The 19,958-nt window shown below is 37.7% G+C and overlaps 1 protein-coding gene across 3 annotated transcripts in view; it reads left to right on the top strand.

The window, feature by feature from the left end:
- The window catches only part of COL12A1 (collagen type XII alpha 1 chain), a 119,193-nt gene that overhangs the window by 52,444 nt on the left and 46,791 nt on the right, over positions 1–19,958 (top strand). For all 3 annotated transcript variants that reach the window (XM_044254733.1, XM_044254750.1, XM_044254742.1), the window contains 13 exons: positions 4,657–4,799; positions 5,108–5,237; positions 7,103–7,239; positions 8,360–8,489; positions 12,128–12,267; positions 12,607–12,739; positions 12,852–12,878; positions 13,227–13,369; positions 15,824–15,953; positions 16,385–16,524; positions 16,950–17,079; positions 18,492–18,634; positions 19,731–19,860. In XM_044254733.1, the coding sequence (XP_044110668.1) occupies positions 4,657–4,799; positions 5,108–5,237; positions 7,103–7,239; positions 8,360–8,489; positions 12,128–12,267; positions 12,607–12,739; positions 12,852–12,878; positions 13,227–13,369; positions 15,824–15,953; positions 16,385–16,524; positions 16,950–17,079; positions 18,492–18,634; positions 19,731–19,860 (1,656 nt within the window). The remainder of the gene's footprint in view (positions 1–4,656; positions 4,800–5,107; positions 5,238–7,102; positions 7,240–8,359; positions 8,490–12,127; positions 12,268–12,606; positions 12,740–12,851; positions 12,879–13,226; positions 13,370–15,823; positions 15,954–16,384; positions 16,525–16,949; positions 17,080–18,491; positions 18,635–19,730; positions 19,861–19,958) is intronic.

Genomic DNA, 19,958 nt, shown 5'->3' with positions numbered 1-19,958 from the left:
TTTGGTTCTGAACGTTTGTTTATTTTGAGGTTTTTGATTACTGATTCAATCTTCTTCCTAGGAATCAGTCTACTTAGGTTTTCTATTTCTTTCTAATTCAGTCATGGAAGACTATATTTCTAAGAATTTGCCCTTTTCTTCCAGGTTGTCTGGTTTGTTGACTTATTATGGATTGTATTAGTGTCTTATAATCCTTTGTATTTATGTGGTATCATTAACTTTTCTTTCATTTCTGATTTTATTTATTTGAATCCTTTTACTTTTTTTTTTGTTAGTTACCTAAAGGTTTGTCAATTTTGTTTATCATTTCCAGCTCTTCATTTCACTAATCTTTCCTATTTTCATTTTACTCTCTATTTAATTTATTTCTGACTCTGATTTTACTATTTTCTTCATTCTACTAACTTGTAGGCTTCCTTCGTTTTTCTTTTTCTAGTTTCTTTAGGTGTAAAATTAGATTGTTTAATTGAGATTTTTTTTGTTTCTCAAGGTAGGCCTATTTCTGTCTAAGAACTCTTTTGTTGCATCTCATAAATTTTGGTATGTTATATTTCTTTCCATTTTCTTGAGGTATTTTTTGATTTCTCCTTTGATTTTTTTTTTGATGACCTAATGGTTGTTCCATTGTATATTGTTTGATTTTTAATGTTTTTGTATTTTTTCCAGTTTTGTTATTGTAATTGATTTCTAGTTTCCTACTTTTGTTGTCAGAGAAGATATTTGATGTGATTTCAGTCTTATTGAATTTATTGAGACTTATCTTGTGGCCCAACATGTAATCTGCCTTGGAGAATGTTCCAGGTGCACTTGAGAAGAAGGTGCATTCTGTGGCTTTTGGATGAAATATTCTGATTATATATCCATTATATTTCTGTTATATCCGTGTGATCTAATGTGTCAATTATGGTAAAAATTTCCTTATTGATGTTCTGTCTCATGATCTATTCATTGCTGTAAGTGAGATGTTAAAGTCCCCTGCCTGATGTGGGGCTTGATCCCAGAACCCTGGGATCATGACCTGAGCCGAAGGCAGCCACTTCAAGAATGAGTCACCCAGGAGCCCCCACTTCCCTTTAGGTTTTCAAATATTTGTTATATAGTTTTGTGCTCTTTTGTTGGGTGTTTATAAATAAACACTTATTTATAAATGTTTTATCTTCTGGTTGGATTCATCCCATTATCATAATGTGGTGCTCCTCTTTGTCTTTTAGTACAGTCTTTGTTTTTAAGTCTATTTTATCTGATACGAGTATATGCCAGCTTTCTTTTCATTTCCATTTGCATAGAATAATTTATCTCCTTCCTTCACAGTCTGTATGTGTCCTTAGCTCTGAAGTCTTTTATAGGTAGCACATAGACATTTCTTTTTTGTTTTTTAATCAATTTAGCCACTCTTTGTCTTTTGATTGGTAAATTTAGTTCTTTTATATTTGAAGTAATTATCAATAGGTATGTACTTATTTCCATTTTGTTGTTTTCCGGCTGTGTTTGAAGTTCTTCTTTGACCTTTTTTCCCTCCTCTCTCTCTCTTTCCTTGTGATTTGCTGGCTTTCTTTAATATTATGCTTAGATCCTTTCTTATTTTCTTTTATGTATTTAGTATAAGTTTTTCTTTGTGGTTACTGTGAGGTTCACTTATAGCATCTTATGTATATAACAGTCTCTTAAATTGATAACAACTTAAATTGGAACACATTCCAAAGCTTTACATTTTTATTCCCCATATTTTATATTTTTGTTGACACATTTTATGTCTTTTTATTTTATGATCCTTTAGGTAACTATTGTAATTTTAATTGATTTTATTGTGTTTTGACTTTCATACCTTTTGATCTTCATACTTGCCTTATTAGTGATTGATCTATTTTTACTATCTCTTTACCTTTTCCAGTGAGATTGTTACTTTCATATATTTTCTTCTTATTCATGATTATCTTTTCTTTTCAGTGTAGAGAAATCCCTGTAACATTTCTTATAAGGTCAGTTTAGAGGTGATGAACTCCTTTAGCTTTTGCTTATCTGGAAATTTCTTCATCTCTCCTTAAATTCTGAATGATAGTCTTGCTGGATAGAGAATTCTTGGTTGGAAAATTTTTCCTTTCAGCATTTTGATATATCATGACCCTTACTTCCAGCCTGTAAATTTTCTGCTGAAAAAAATCTCTGATAGTCTTATGGGGTTTCCCTTGTATGGAATAAATTGTTTTTCTTTTCTTTTTTTCTATTTTTTAAAGATTTTATTTATTTATTTGTCAGAGAGATAGAGGGAGTACAGGCAGGCAGAGTGGCAGGCAGAGGCAGAGGGAGAAGCAGGCTCCCTGTGGAGCAAGGAGCCCAATGTGGGACTCGATCCCAGGATCCTGGGATCATGACCCAAGCCAAAGGCAGCCGCTTAACTGACTGAGCCACCCAGGCATCCCTAAATTGTTTTTCTTAGCTATTTTAAGATTCTGTCTTTATTCTTAACTTGTACCATTTTAATTATAATGTACTTTGTGTGGTTCTCTTTGGTTCTTTTTTTTGGAGTTCTCTGGGCTTTCTGAATTCAAATGTCTATTTTCTTCCCTAGATAAGGGAATTTTTCAGCTATTATTTCTTTGAATAATTTTTCTGGTCCTTTCTCTCTCTTCTCCTTCTACGACCTCTATAATACAAATATTACACCATTTGATATTGTCCTAAAGGTCCCTTTAGGCATCCTTACTTTTTAAAATTCTTTCTCAGTTTATTGCTCTGTCCAGTTGAGATCCATTGCTTTGTTTTCCAGCCCACTGATTTGGGCTTTTACTTCATCCATTCTGCTGTTGAATCCCTCTAGTATATTTTTCATTTCAGTTATAAATTCTGTTTGGTATTTTCTTCTAGTTTCCATCTCTGTTGAAGTTCTTACTGTGTTCATCCTTTCTTCTCCTGAGTTTGGTGACTATCTTTACGACTATTACTTTGAACTCTTTGTTGAGTAGGTTGCTATATTCATGTCATTAAAATTTTTTTCTGGGAATTTGTCCTGTTCTTTGGTTTGGAATATAGGCCTCTGTCTCCTCATTTATCCTGACTCTCTGTGTATATTTATCAGGTAAAAATAATACCTCTCCCAGTCTGGAAGGAATGATCTTGTGTAGGAGATGATCCATGGGGTCCAGAGTACAGTCTCCCCTGGACTCCAGAACCAGGCAACCATCTTGTGGGTGGGACATCTCTTGTGTAGACTATGTGGACCTGCTGGCTATGGTGGGGCCACAGCTTTGGTGCAGGGTCAGTGGGGTATGGGGCACTCACCCAGCCTGGTTGTTGTGCAACAGCTACTGGGGCAGATGGAGTATGTAGCATGCATACTAGCAGACATGAGGGAGAGCACCAAAAAGGGTGCTTCCAGCTCTATCACTAACAAGTTAGACTAGGATTGCAAATATGACACTGTCAGTGCTTCTGTCTGTAGAGAAGGCCAATGCAGGTCCCTGCCTCTCTGGCAACTGCTTTAAAATTAGTAAGTAGGTCTGTCTCACTTATGATCTAGGCATTTTCCAAACTGTTGCTTTTACACAGGCTCCCAGGGCAAGTGGGTCTGTGCATGAGCTCTTTAAGAGCATGTTCTCTATTCCCTCTAGTTTCTTGGTTTCCCTAGAGTTCATCCCTGTTCATTTTCAAAATGAGGCATTTTAGGGGCTTTTTTTTTTAGGTACTGGACTCAAAGATCAAGGTACTTGATGTGGGGCACACTTCTTTTGCTTTTTGAGGGAGAGTTCCATATTTTGGGAATTCCTTCCCAACTGTGAGTCACCATGCTTGGGGTGGGGTCCTGGACAAGGCTGAGTTTCTACTTCTCCTACCTGCTTGATATGTCTCTTTTATCTTTGTTGTGGAGGCACTGTTTATCTAGTCTCAGGTCCTTTTCAGAGGATATGATTACAAGTGTAGCTATAAATTTATTATATCATGGGAGGAAATGATTTCAGAGTGTTCTTATGCTGCCTTCTTGAACCCCTCCTCCATGTTTTCTGTCACTAGCCTTCATATTATACCATAGGAGGTGGGAAATAAAGTATTTCATAATGGGCAGGATTAATCTGATAATTTCTGAAAACTTTAAACTCAGTCTTTGGACAATATATGTGAATCTACATTGGCATTAAATGAAGAGGAGACTGTAAATCTTTTACTGGGCCTCGTGAACCTATCTTCAAAAAACTCATGAATCCCCTAAGTTCCAGTTATTAATGTATGACTCTTTCACTTAAATTAATTTTTTTGTGAAAGCTGATGTAAAATACTGTGCTGGTTACTTATGTATGAAATTCTATGATTGAAGACTGAAAATAGTCAACTTAAAGATGTTCCAGAAAAAGAGACTGAAATCTCAGGAAGTTGGTATCTATTTTGGCTTCCATATAGACTCATTGGAATGCCCGTTGAAATTTAAACTTTGTTCCTCCATGAAATAGTTGTAACTTGCAGTCCTGAGTATGAGATGGCAATGAACAATGAGATTGGGTTTTTCAGGAGAGAGGAAAGAATTCTATTGGCTCTCACTGACTTCTCATAGTAACTCATTATCTATTCAGCATATATAAATATCACTTAGTAAGTAGGAAACAACAATTAATAATGAGTAGAATGACAGGCATTAGACTGATGTTTGCCTTTACATTCCAACAGTACCAGTCCCTGTGGTCAGCATGAATATTTATGATGTTGGCCCTACCACTATGCATGTGCAATGGCAGCCAGTGGGAGGGGCTACCAGCTATACCTTGTCATATGAACCCATCAACGCCACAGAACCAAGAAAACCCAAAGAGGTGGGAGACATTTGTTTCTTTTTCATTGAGTCTTTCTGAGACTTTATAGTTTTAGAACCCACATTAAACTGCAGTTGCTTATAAATAATTTATAACATTATGTGCAAAAAAAAATAGAAAAATAGACTTGGGTCCTGTGACACATTTTAAAAAACATTAGCATGAAGAAGGAAATTCATTTCAGAGAGGTGAAAAAGAAAAGTTGTATTATCATCTAGTAGTTATAAGTAGGCTGTAATTGCATATCCCTGGTAAGTGGAAAGGTTTGATTTGAATGTCTTATTTCCCTTTGGCATGTCCATATGCAGATGCGTGTGGGGCCAACAGTGAATGATGTGCAACTGACTGATCTTTTTCCCAACACCGAGTATGCAGTCACAGTCCAGGCTGCCTTGCATGACCTCGCTAGTGAACCTGTCACTGCTCGGGAAGTCACGTGTAAGATATTGCCAGTGTTCCTTCTTTCCTTTCTGTTGTAAACATAATGTTCATTAGGACTTTTCTTTTACCCAATAATGTTATCAATAATTTGATAATTTATGCATAAGTCACAAGGTTATTCCTTATGGCAATCAAATTTGAGAATTAAAATTACCTCTAGCCTTACAGCAGCATCTTAAATTGGTTCCAGGATGTACTTTTTTTTTTTCCACATTGAACATAGCTGATATTGAGATGTTTCTTACAATTGATGGTATACTTTTGGCCAAGTGTCAGGGCATGGAGCATAAAAAGTTGGTGTTGTATATCCATGAAGTAAGGTACATAGCCCTGGTGAGAAGGGAATGTTGGGTGAGTGTAATTTTGGAGGAAGATACTAGACTTAATATTAAGATGTTTCAAGTTCTTGGTGAAGTAGGTACTTTATGGCACTTATAGAAAAGTTTGTTTCAATTAAGTGAGTTAATTAGCTTACTCAATCCAAAAACATTGGTCATATACTTCAGTCACTATGCTAGATATTGGGAATGCACCGTGAGGTAATACCAGGCTACATAGAGCGCATGAACTCCTTTGAGGTTTGCACTTTTCTTGTGTGCGTTGATCAATTCCTTTTGCGTTTTTGGCTTGTTTCACTGGCATTTAGGTGTTTTCTTCTTGAAAAGTGGCAAGAATTGCACCTAGAACCTTTGCCTTTCCTGGCTGGAGGTTTTGTTTTGCTTATTGAGGTCATGATGAGATAGATGACATGGCTTAAATTTTAGGCTCAGTCCACATTTTTAAGGCAATGAAGAAGACAGAAGAAATCTTCAAGGGAGAAAGGGGACTGAGAATAATCATAAGGCAGAAAAGAGAAAGAGCCCTTGAAGGGCGGGACAGTATAAATTCATTGACAACAAATAATCATTTTTTATTTATTAAACCCTGTTTGGAATTGGTGGCTTTGTAGAAATGAGGTAGTGGCAGATGGAAAGGTGGGAAGCCAGCTAGGGATGGAGACATGTGTTCTCAAAGTGCTGGGAGAGAAGACCCGAGAGTCATAGTGGGATGAAAGGCAAGTGCGGTCATGGATTTGATATAAAGTTGACTGCACCAGTGGAGGAAGGGAGGCCACAGAGAGATGCCGAGAGACAAAAACATTGAAGGGATAAAAGTGCAGAATCATGTAGGTGGAGGGAGACATTTAGAAGAGATGCACAGAGTTGAAATGAGAAACAAAAGGAAATTGGTCAACGGGCAGCTGGAAAGTGAGATCTGTCTCATATAACAAAAGAAACTTTCTTTGTTAGTTATCCTTGTCTTTGTTCTTTTTAAGTAAGGCTTTGACTTGGCAAAAATTTATCATTTGAATTTTCTCGTAACCATTTAGACCCCTATGAATTTTCTCATAAGCTTACCAGGTGCTTAATTTTGGCCCATCTTCATCCCTCACTCTCATAACCATTTGTTTTTCTATCATTTTCTATTCTTAGGAGACCATAATTCTTTGGATTTTGTTTTCTATCCTAACTGATTTAAATATCTGAGAAAGAAACACAAGCTGTGCATTTGTGGTGAATTATGATTTACTATAGCTGAGCAGCAAGAGAGAGCTTGAAAATAGAGTGGAAGTTTACATATAAAAGATAAATTAGAATTGTAATAAAAATTTCAACTTCTCATATTTTAAGAAATTTTCTTAAGAGGACGTGAGCTTTACCTGGTAGAATCATAGTACTTTTGTCATCAGAGCTATTTGTTTAAAGTTACTTTGCTGCACACTGTTAAATTTTCTCTAAACAACTCCTTGAAAGCTTGTGCGAATGCTTTAGAGTTTTGTGGTTGAGAGCCACATCTGGAGCTCATTATTCATGCATCTCCAGTGCCTTTACCCAAACCTCGAGATCTGAGACTCAGAGACGTGACTCACAGCACCATGAATGTCTTATGGGAACCCGCGCCTGGAAAAGTGCGTAAATACATTGTACGCTACAAAACACCAGAAGACGATGTCAAAGAGGTAGGTTGAAGATTAGAATGGATTTGGAAGTATTTGTTTTCCTAGTAGGTTTAACAACAGAACTCAAAAAAGTGCAGAGGATAGAGTGTTTTGAATATTTGTCACTTTATTAATCTAGGGTTGAAAGCTTGTTATATTAGTAGAGCAATTTTTGAATATTGATAATATATTGGATTTTGCTGCATTTATTTTAGAAATGTTTTCTTCCATGACACTCATCTCAAAATCACCATCCCTTAGTGGACAAAGAGTCATAGAATGTAGATAGTACTTCCTTCTCATCCAGATGTCTTTTTTGGTGCTCTACATTCTATAAATTACCAAAAAAAAAAAAAAATAATGTGTCTAAAAATAAAAGCCAGTAAGGGGTGTGGGAAGGAAAAGGAGAGTTTGTCAGATAATAGGAAGATAGGACAATGGAGAAGTTCCGAGAGAAAGCGTAAATAAATAGATTGTTAGAGGAAAGTCCTTTTGGCCATGAGCATTTTTGAGATGGGGCAGAGATTTGTTTCCATGACAACCTAATTCAAATTGGGAGCAAATTGAGGGTTTTCTCTAGAGAATGGGTTTAAAACTTATGTGTGCTTGGGAGCGTATCAATGTCAGAATCTCAGAGACATTTTTGGAAGATAGAAATAGTTTCTGTAAGCCCTTAGGTATTGACCATGCTGTTCAGTTGGATTATATCAAAGCTAATTTATACATATGCACACATTCATTTCATTCTAGGTTTCAATTTCGAAAGAGACACCATGACCAGAGAGTCTCACAGGACTCCTGTGCACAGCAAATGAGATAATGCACAGGAGAACATTTCTGAGAGAAATAAAGCAGTGATGCAAAGGGAAACAGAGAAACTGTCAGTGAAAAATGATTAGGTTGTTTGAATCTGTTGGCAGTCTTATTTACCAAACCCTGGCATTCAAATAGAGCTCTAGTACATACATTTTCCCACTTTATAAGCATTTAAACTGTCTCCAGTTCCTGGGCTCATGCATATTGAAAAACATTGCTGTTTTTTGTAGCACAATTCTTATGCTCTTGGGCTAAGAAGTACAATAAACAACAGAGATGTTAAAACTAGACCCTTCCTAAAAATAGTTCCACTGCTCTATTACAGGTAGAGGTAGACAGGTCACGGACCAGCACCCCTCTCAAAGACCTCTTCTCACAAACCCTGTACACAGTAGGCGTCTCTGCAGTGTATGATGAAGGGGAGTCTCCCCCCATGACTGCTCAAGAAACTACCCGTAAGTTATAATCGTGCTACACTGATACTTGAGAAATGACATGATTGTGTAACTGAACTTACTGGGTCCTTTTGTTTCTTGGTTCCAGTTTTTTGAGTATTTAATGTTTGAATTCACAGATTGCTTTTTACTTATTTTCTTCTTATCTTCTACCTTCATGTCTATTCTTCTTATTTATTTTTATTTTCAATTAAGTTTTTAATTTTAATTTAACTTAATTTAATTTTAATTCCCCTATAATATATGGAGTTACATTAGTTTTAGGTATATAATAGAGTGATTGAACATGTCCACTCCTTTTATGATAATTTTTATCCTCCTATTATTCTATCAACCACTGTCATTATTTCATCTTCCAGATATTTAACTGGTGTGTGTGCGTGTTTTGTGTGTGTGGGTGTGCACGTGCTTGTGGGTGAGGGGGGTTAATGGGGAGGAAGTAAGTTCTTGACGCACATTGGACATTTTCTCTGGGAAGGTTGTGTTAGTTATCACATATTTTTTGAGATCTTACTATATGTAAAGTGTTATCAGGGTAACAAAATATAAGTATCTTTGCCCTTACCAGTTCATGATTTCATTGTGGAGATAAGAAAAAATTGATTAAGAACACATGGGATGGTGTAGGGATGGTGAGGTAAGTGGAGCTCAGATTGCATGCTGTTGGATGTCAGGTGAAGGGGAGGACTGCATAATGGAGAATCAGGGGAGATACCGGGCAGCCTTCCTAGGCTTCTCCTCACCAGCTCCATTTTGGTGCTGCTTCCAGAGCTGTCTGTTTCTTTCCCTCTCAGGGTACTTCCATAGTATTTAACCCAATTATGACTACCTGTTTGTTTTTTCCTATCTATTTTGTTTTCCCTTTCTTCCCCCCAAGTGAAGCCAGAGACACACTTACTTTGTACAACTTTACATCTCCAGTGCCTGGCACCATGCTCAGCACATAATTATGTGTCCCATAATTCCTGCTCGAATAGGGGCTAAGAACTTGAGGTCTAGAGCCCTCAGTGTTCTGAAGAAATATAATGAGATCTACATCTATAATTCAAAATTTTCTAGTAGCCACATTTGAAAAAGTAGAAAGAAGAGAAACTAATTTTGATAATGTATTATATTCAACCCAATATATCAAAAATATTGTCATTTCAACATGTATCAGTAGAATAAGTATTAAAATATTTCACATAATTTTTTCCATAAAATTCTTTAAAATCCAGTGTGTGTTAATTTTATACTTACATTAGATCTCAATTTGGACTAATCACATTTCAAGTACTCAGTAGCTGTATATGGCTGGTGACTCTGAGAGTAGACAGCACAGGTCTAGAGAATTTAAATGACTTGCCCTGCCTCATCTAGTTAGCTGCTGGTGGGATCAATACAAATCTGAACTTTTATTTGCTGTCCTGTCACTCCCTCACTAGAGGTTCAAAAACTTCTCCTTTCATACCCAGCTGTCTGTACCTGATCAGGCCTCTTGTCAAATGGCACAGCCTATGTCTTAACAACCGACATTATCTACTTCTGCTCCTTTCTTACCCGTGATCCCTCTTAGCAGTCTCAATTGCCTTCCTGGCATTGGTTCTTACTTGGTAAGTGTAGTGTCTGGAAGTGAAAATTGGTGCATATGAGTAAACTGATAGCTTTGCACATGCATAACAGGTGAAGTAGAGGAAAAAAGTCAGGAAAAAAGTCTAGTGAAAGCAGGTAAGTTAGTATACTAAATCAATACTTTCAATATGTGGTTGGTTTTGGAAGGGATGGGGGTGGGGGGTTGGGTGAGCCCTGGTGAGTATTAAGGAGGGCACATATTACATGGAACACTGGATGCGGTGCATAAACAATGAATCTTGGAACACTGAAAAAAAAATTAAATTAAATTAAAAAAAAATCCTTGAGATGTCCTAATAACTTTAGGTGTTGCCAAAGTGTATTCTTTTTTTTAAAATTTATTTTTTATTTATTTTCAGCATAACAGTATTCATTATTTTTTCACTACACCCAGTGCTCCGTGCAATCCGTGCCCTCTATAATACCCACCACCTGGTACCCCAACCTCCCACCCGCCCCCCCACCATTTCAAACTCCTCAGATTGTTTTTCAGAGTCCATAGTCTCTCATAATTCACCTCCCTTCCAATTTCCCCGAACTCCCTTCTCCTCTCTAACTCCCCATGTCCTCCATGCTATTTGTTATGCTCCACAAATAAGTGTATTCTTAACAGTTGGTTTGTTTTGCAGTTGTGCTTCTGGACATGGTACCACTCATTTTCTCTCAATGAGCCTTTTCATTGTAATTATTAGAAATATATTTTTGATGGCCCTGGATTTTGTGAAGTCAGAACTGGTCAATAGTAGATAGAGAAGTAATTGACAATGACAGCTCAGAACCAGGGGCAGACATTCCAGATTCCATGTGCTGTGAACTAACTAGGGTGCCTGGTCAATGGAGGGGCTTTTAATTGGGGTTTCAGCAGTCATCAACCCTGTAGGGTTATTCCTATCTCTGGACACAGTCAGTACAGTCTTCCTCAGTTGTGTTTAACATTAGCATTCTACAGGAAAACCTCACACATGGCTTACTTAGATCATAATATTTCATAGACCATGATAGACTATGCACTCTTTGATAATCAATACCAAAGTTTGTGCTTATGTGTACTGCTCTGCGAACAAGTTCATAGTTTTGACATATAAATGTTCAGCTTTCAAATATGACATTGAAAAAAATGTGTGAGATGCAGAATGATTAACTGGGTTAGAAGAGTCTTACTAAGAGGTATTTATTTATTTATTTAAATTAAAAAATTTTAAAATAAACATATAATGTATTATTAGCCCCCGATTCACAGGTCTGTGAATCGTCAGGTTTACACACTTCACAGCACTCACCATAGCACATACCCTACCCAATGTCTATAACCCCACCACCCTCTCCCTACCCCCTTCCCCCAAGCAACTCTCAGTTTGTGTTGTGAGATGAAGAGTCTCTTATGGTTTGTCTCCCTCCCGATCCCATCTTGTTTCATTTATTCTGTTCCCATCCCCCAAACTCCCCACATTACATCTCCACTTCCTCATATCAGGGAGATCATATGATAGTTGTCTTTCTCCAATTGACTTATTTCGCTAAGCATAATACCCTCTAGTTCCATCCATGTCGTTGCAAATGGCAAGATTTCATATTTTTGATGGCTGCATAGTATTCCTGTGTGTGTGTGTGTGTGTGTGTGTGTGTGTGTGTGTGTATACACACCACATCTACTAAGAGGTATTTAGAAAAAAAATTACCATTTTAAAATTATTGTGTTATGTTACTCACTGTTCAATACATCATTAGTTTTTGATGTAGTGTTCCATGATTCACTGTGCATAACACCCAGGGCTCCATGCACCATTTTAATTTAATACAAATAGTAACCTATTATATCCTATTATATCCATATGGTGCTTGAAGTTTTTGAAGCTTTCTCTTATACTTCCCTTTCAGATGAACTGAATTGGTAAGATACTTGGTTCTAAATGATGATTTCAGCTTGTTTCCTCATGTCCATGAAGATAAAACGAGGAGGCTTTACTATATCATTTGTGTATTATATTGTTTGTTCAGAAACTTTGTCCTGCTTTACCTCATGATAGGCACGGTGCCAGCCCCAACAAACCTAAGGATTACTGATGTGACACCGGAGAGCTTCCGAGGGACTTGGGATCATGGGGCTTCAGATGTGTCCCTTTACAGGATAACCTGGGCACCTTTTGGAAGCTCAGATAGGATGGAGGTAATGTTAATTCTCTTCCTTCCTCCCTACCCCCTCCTCCCCCCTCCATTCCCCCACTTCCCCTCTCTTCCCTTATCTTCTCTTCCTTTCCTCCCTTCCCTCCTTTTTAAAAGTTTTTTTTTTTTAAACTTTTAAAATTTCATGACAAGGAATCGTGTTTGAAATAGGTATTACCTCTGTTGCCTGAATAGCATCCTTTTCCATTTGAGCTCCTGGCATGTATCAAAGGCGGAAGAACGTCTGGCTAAGTAATGTCAATAAACTGCCATTGAGAGTATGATAGACATGGTGACTTAATTTTTTGTGGGTGTGTGTGTTTTTCTTTTCTCTTTCACTAAGACCATCTTAAATGGAGATGAAAATACTTTGGTGTTTGAAAACCTGAACCCGAACACTCTCTATGAAGTTTCTGTTACTGCCATTTATCCTGATGAGTCAGAAAGTGATGACCTGACTGGCAGTGAGCGCACACGTAAGTGTTCAGCTTTCAAATAGGACATTATTATGTTAAAGTTAATTTAAAAAGTAGAGCTATAACTTTATTAGTAATATTTACCCAAATACTGTTTTTTTTTTAATTTTAGCTCGTTTGATACCCCTAACAACACAAGGTAAGAGTTTAATTTGCTGAACCATATAAATGACCAAATAATGAATGAATGAATGAATGAACGAACAAGTGAATGAATGGAAAAAATACCACAAAATCCATTGTAAACAGGTTTTTCTGCTTTTAAATTATAAGGCATTTCTTGGAACTTTTTAAAAAGTTTATTTTTAAAAAACATTGCTTTACTGCCATTTGTTAAGGAGTCATGTAGGATTCCATGGCCATCAGTTATCATGAGGTCAAATTTAGTCTTAAACCTAAAAGTATACTGATTTTAGTGAATGGTGCTTATTTTGGGAGGAGGCCTCATTCTATGAGCTTACTATGTTTCTCAACAACCTTTTTTCAGCTCCAAAAAGTGGCCCGCGAAACCTCCAGGTGTACAATGCAACATCTAACAGCTTGACTGTTAAATGGGATCCCGCCAGTGGTCGTGTGCAGAAATACAGAATCACTTACCAGCCTTCAACAGGAGAAGGCAATGAGCAAACGGTAATTAAAAAAAAAATATGTAACTTGGAAAATTCTACCTCTTCTCCTCAAACTCCTCCCTACCCAATGTATAGTTAGTTGTACTACTTTGAGAGATGCAGAATTTACTGTAATGAATGGATTTATTTGACTCCATTCTTATGGGAACTTGGACACCCTCTTGGGAGATGAAAGTTGCTTTTCATGTTGGGTAGCCCCACAGCATCAGGGATGTGCCTCATGCATAGACATTTCCCTTAGAAACTCTTAGGGCTGGATTATCTATGAAGATTTCTAGGGTTTTTTGGTTTTTTTTGGTCTTTAGATTTTTAATATGTATCTCTCAAACTTAATCAAATACTGAAAATTTGCCAAATTTCTGTTATTGTAATTTTCTGGTTTTTGCATGCCATAAGATATCTCTTGTATCTGGAATTTCCAGATCTAGGTGGCTGTTCCCCTAATTCATACTGTTCATCATTTTTATATTTATCCAAACAGAGGTTTCTGTCAATAGCCTTCATCTTCTTTATCTTTCTGGTCTTCCCCATTTACAGAATCCTAGTTCATTCACCTTGCTTATGTTAGGTGTCTGTTTTTGAACCTTCTCCAGCTTTGCTTTGTGAGATGTGTGACTAGAACTGCACATATAGGAAGCATCATGATTTTTTACACCAGGAAGGGATGCTTCCTGATTTATTTCAAATGCCTCTTTTGGTAAGGTTTAGTATTTTGTTGACATTCTTTGGGCTATACTATTTCCTCACATAGTCTTAGAGAGAGATATGAGATCTGAGTTATTATCAATTAGTCAATGACTTACTGAGCTCTAGCAAATGGGTTCTACGTCCTCCCAGTTTAGAGATGTTAGCAGGCATGGATGCTAGCAGTGGTTAAAGGTTTCTGATACTGCATATTAAGTGGGTTTAGCTGAACCAGACCCTCTTCCATCCTAGTGTGACTTTCGAGTTGACCTTTTGAGGTTTCCACACAATTAGTCTTAGGGAGTATCTTTGGATAGAAATGTTGTCTAATTAAATAGGTTACCAGTAATACACTAAATACCAACTGTAGTCAACTGACTTTTGTAGGAAATAAGATAAGACACACGTGATGAACTGATATTTTCATGTCAGAAACAGAACTTCTTTTGTCTATGCCAGGCCAGATTTGGGTAAAACTATGAAGCAGGTGAGGCTTGTCTCCAGCATTTCTACTCTGGGTGATAGTGACCCTCCAGCTGCTGTCCTCAGTTTCTTTACTGCCTAACAGAGGTTTGTTACAACTTGAAGAAGTCTCATGGACTCACCCTCTGATATGTATTAGCTGACAATCCCTCAAGGTTTGTTGCTCTTAGGGATATTTGCGTTTTACTGCTAGTCCATGAAATAAAGTCTTGAATTACTGATACCAGAATTTTGGAGAGCTGGATGGGAGAAGTAAGTAGATACCCCTCTGCTTACTCATAGGGCTAGTTTTACTAAGTGGACGCCTTTGGATTTGTTAAATATCAAAGGGCTTGTACAGATACGGATACTTCTTTCTCATAACATCTAATATTCAATTTAATAAAATTAGCCACTGTCGTTAAGTTTGCCTCATACTGAGGATGAGTACAGTGTTTCACTGAGGTTTTCTCTGGCATTCAAAGAGTTGATGGGTGGTAAGTTGGAAACATCTGGACTGTTACTGACATGTCCAGCCGTCCAGATGTGCACTCTTTGTGGGCAAGGGGCCATTTTCACATGATTTTAATTAGTATCACATAAATATTTGAATTCAGTAGACTGTTAACAAATTATACAAATTTTCTTTCAACAAGATAGTTAGATGGCCTTAAGCAGTGAATAAAAAATTTCAAAGTCTGTAATTGGAGGAAATTGAAAATCTTCATACCACAAGGCTGGTATCATAGAGATGGCTGGGAACCCCAGCCCCAAGTGTGGTCTGGCAAAGGGTCTAGTCACATAGTTTGCACAGCTAATGTTGTTAGAATGACAGTTTTTTGGGGGAAACATCAAAGTTTTAGATCTTCTGCTGAATCATTTTAATGTGTTCTCTAAAGCAAATAAATAAACCTCTATAAAAAAGTAAAAATAATAGCAAATGGTGTGGAGCCTCTAATATTTGGCAATTCTTTGCTATCTTAAAACTCCTTTCTAGCTCACTTACGATTAATGCCTTTTGGGGGAAGAGATCCATGAAATGTGTTTTGGATGAAATTTTGCTGTGTTGGCGGCAAGCAAGTCGGAATATCTTTCTGAGGTCACCAGTTTAAGGCTTAGAATGCCTTTTGTGATTTAAGGTGCATACTTTACATTTAAAATTATACCGTAAGTTATATTTTAAATCTTTAGTGTGGTATGTGTTTCCAGATTTTGGCCAGGATCTCAAACAGCTCCTGTGTAGAAAGAGCTTTAACAGATGAGCACGACCAAGAGAACAAGGCTAACACTTACCCTTATCTTTCTCTAGACCACAATTGGGGGGCGGCAGAACAGTGTGGTCCTGCAGAAACTGAAGCCTGATACTCCTTACACCATCACTGTGTCCTCCCTCTATCCTGATGGTGAAGGAGGTCGAATGACAGGGAGAGGCAAGACCAGTAAGTACCAGGCCCCTGTAGCTTCTTTAATAGCTACCACAGAATCCCATCTTTACTTGGAAAAGGTGGGGTGACACGGTTTTGCTGATCGAATTTTAATGCATTTAAAAAATGATATTAATTGCTTTTAATATCCTTGCTCAGAGTTACTGGTCTCTGTTTATGGAGAAAGAGAGTTATTACTTTCTGGGATTTTAAAAACAAAAACCAAAACCACCCTGCGACCAAAATATCTCATGGAGAGATTACCACAGATTACCAGATTACCACAGACATTCTTTTATTTATTCACTACTTCAACAAATATTTGTAGGGGGCCCACTGTGGGGTGCTTGCCATGTTTGAGGTGTCTTGGAAATATCAAGGAACTTGCATTTTGAGTGTGCTTGACTGTTAGGATCATAGTGTCATGTGATTTCTGTGCATTACAGAACCTCTGAATACTGTGAGGAACCTCAGAGTGTATGACCCTTCTACCAGCACCTTGAATGTTCGCTGGGACCATGCAGAGGGAAACCCTCGTCAGTACAAGCTCTTCTATGCACCAACAGCAGGTGGTCCAGAAGAACTGGTAATTATGTCCAGGAGTGAAAATTCCATGTTTATTTAAACTGTAGCTGAATGATTTAAAAGGCGAGCTAAAAAGGTCAACCAATTTGCTTTAGGGCGGAAAGAGCTGGTATTCATTTACGAGAACCTGAGAGAGGCTCATAGATTATTGCCTTAGTGCCTGGGTGATGGAGGGGAGAATTGAGCTGGGGGAAGTAATCATTTCCCAGAATTTTAAAGGGGGAACTGAGAGTGAGTGTATGGTTCTAGAGAAGTCTTTATCACCTCTTGTAAAAGTTCATACAGGGCACATCTTTATATCCCACTATGACAGTACTTGCTTCTTGACTGGGTCTTGAGTTAGTATTTTGAGTATTATATTGGTTGAGGTATTAGTTCTTTTATAAGTTTTTCAAATCAAGTGCTTTATGTTTATTAAAATCTTAGGTACCAATCCCTGGGAATACCAATTACGCCATTCTTAGGAATCTGCAGCCAGATACCCCATACACCGTTACGGTAGTTCCTGTTTATACTGAAGGTGATGGAGGACGCACATCGGATACTGGGAGGACATGTAAGTTGAGAAGGAAGAAAAAAATTAGCTTTTTCATTATAAAGGCCACATAGGCCCGTAAGAAAATTTGGAAAATCACAAACAATAAAATAAATATATACTCATGGTTTATCTTCCAGACACCACCAACTGTTAACACTTTGATGTCTGAAATAAAGATTTATGATGGTATTTTTCTTCTGAAATGATACTACCAGGATTTATGAATGTACATACAATCATCAGTCTGCTATTTCAATCATTCTTTCACCGAAGACAGTTCATTTTGCTTTCTTTTGTGCTTTATACATTTGGGTGAAGCAGTGCTTTGCAATTGGCTTTCAGGGTGTGAATTGTTTATTGCATTACATGATGTACATTTCTCCAGTTTGCTGATGAAGTGCTTTTGGTCATCAAAATTCTGTGTGCTTTTGTTTACTGTTAACATCTTGAGTAACCAGTTTATAGCGGTTTTCTCATTCTTGGTAGTACTGCTTATAGGCTTTTGTGCATATTAATAAAGAATTTATTTGGCTTTGAAAATATGCTTGCTGGTGGCTAAAAGGAAGCAAGTATGGGTGGCTTCTTCAGATAAAAGATCAGTACTCTAGAAAGATGATGTTTTTGGCTCAAGTAGACTTTGGGGTTAATACATGGAATTAATTTGTATGTTTTTCTAAGTCCCACATGGGGCAGGTAATTGAGAATTGAGTGTGTGTTCTATTTCTCCCTCCTTTTGTCTTTTTTTTTTTTTTTTTGGTTTTGCTTTTCTCTCTTTTCTTCCCCTTTTTAAAATTTTTTTTTTATTTTTTATTGACATATAATGTATTATTAGCCCCAGGGGTACAGTTCTGTGAATCGCCAGGTTTACATACTTCACAGCATTCACCATAGCACATACCTTCCCCACTGTCCATAAGCCAACCACCTGCCTTTTCTTTTAATCACAGAACATATCAGTACCTATTTCTTGAATGAAGAATGAATGAATAAATGAATGAATGAATGACTGAAGCCAGCTGACTGTGTTATATGCGCTTCATAGCTGTTATCAGTTCATACTTCGAAGGCAGACACTGTAAAATCTCTTTTCTCTATCTCTGCATTATCTGTATTGGAAAACTGAAGCTTCTTTTCCACTTTCCTGTCCCTTATCCCTTGTCCTTTTATGGCCAACCCAGCACTACTACTTTTACTAGCTTGTTCTTATTGGTACCAACTTTGCCTCTAAATAGACAAAGGCCATAACTGGCTAGCCTAGACTAAGTTTGGATCTGGAGAGTTTTAATTTGCTTTTGTTTGTAGATAATTAGAAGTGGAAGGAGGACAGTGTTTTATCCTGTTATAGAGTGTAGGTCCTAGCGAAATGATCATGAAAACTTGACATATATAAACAGATTTCAGAAAATATTTGTGGGCTTCTCTTTTCCCAGTGGTGAGAGGGCTGGCAAGGAATGTCCACGTGTACAATCCGACGCCAAACAGCCTCGATGTCCGCTGGGACCCTGCACCTGGGCCCGTGCAGCAGTATCGCGTCATATATTCTCCTGTGGCTGGCACGAGACCCTCAGAGTCTGTAAGTGATTTTGTCCTCCTCGAGTTCAGTCCGAGATCTGTGTAGATTCCCCTGTGACTCTGTCCCTGGCTACTGGGCCAGAACAGTAAGTCAGTTGTCAGTGTGGCCTGTGGTCTCCTGGAAGCATCCTTTCCGGATGAACCTAGCCTTGTGCTTATGTCTTGTTCGCTGGCCTGTGAGAATGCCAGTCACAAACATGACAATCAGTAATGTTTAGATGGTCGCTTCTATGGATTTAAGGCAGGTGTACTAACTATAGGGGTAGTTGGAAAATATGAATTTTTGGAAAATACAAATTAGCTATATGAGTTAACAAGCCTAGGAGTATATGCAAATCACTGATTGACCTTGTCAATATGGACTTTTATTGTAACATAGAAATGTCTCCTTTATGAAAACATCTTGACGTTTGCCTTCACTGGCCTTACAGATGGTCCAGTTTATTTTCCCTTCCCAGTACTATTCAGTTTTATAAGTAGATCGATAATGTAGGAATCAGGAATTACTAATTTGAATAAGAGTAGACTTAACACACCTCAGGGAAAGTAAATTGATAGACTAATTTATGTCTTTATAAATATGGACAATGGTGGCAAACAAAGATAAACAAATAATTTGCACATCCCTGTATTTGACAGGACTTATTCAGACAACATTGCCATTATCCATTTGTGGAATGGTTCTCTATTTTAACACAAAATCTCTTCCCTATTAGCCTGTGTGGGGAATCCTTTCTCTTATGTGTGTCTAACATCTGGGATGCTCTGTAGGTAACTACCATGAACCCTGGATGTTGTATTTGAGAATCTTCACAGTAAACATAAAAAGGAAATATTTGAAGCTACTAAGGGTAGCATAGTATGTTTATTAGCTTAGTGAGTATGAACTCACTTTTTTGGGGGGGGAGGGGGAATTTCTGAGGAGAAATTGTATCTCATGGTGTGGCTTTGTCAGATCTGATGAGGACTCATAGTAGTGAGCTTCTGACGTGCCTAGGCTCAGCTTTTTATTATAAATGTTACTATGTTGACTAATAGAAGACTTGATAAGCATTTGAGTTGCTGTTGAGCAGAATTTGGCATTTCCTCCCCTCCAGATTGTGGTGCCAGGAAACACGCGCACGGTGCACCTGGAGCGGCTGATTCCTGACACACCCTATTCTGTGAACATTGTAGCTCTCTACTCCGATGGAGAGGGGAATCCCAGCCCTGGCCAGGGCCGAACGCGTGAGGCAGAAATCCTTTCCCCACCCCATTCCCTTGTAACTCGGTTGGCAGGGCTTCTTTGAGTGAGTGAGAAGTGGGAGGTGGGTGGTGACTGAGAG

The sequence above is a fragment of the Neovison vison genome, chromosome 1 (assembly GCF_020171115.1).
Source record: "Neovison vison isolate M4711 chromosome 1, ASM_NN_V1, whole genome shotgun sequence".
In the NCBI taxonomy this organism is placed as follows: domain Eukaryota; kingdom Metazoa; phylum Chordata; class Mammalia; order Carnivora; family Mustelidae; genus Neogale; species Neogale vison.
This window is presented reverse-complemented; position numbering and strand designations above follow the sequence as displayed.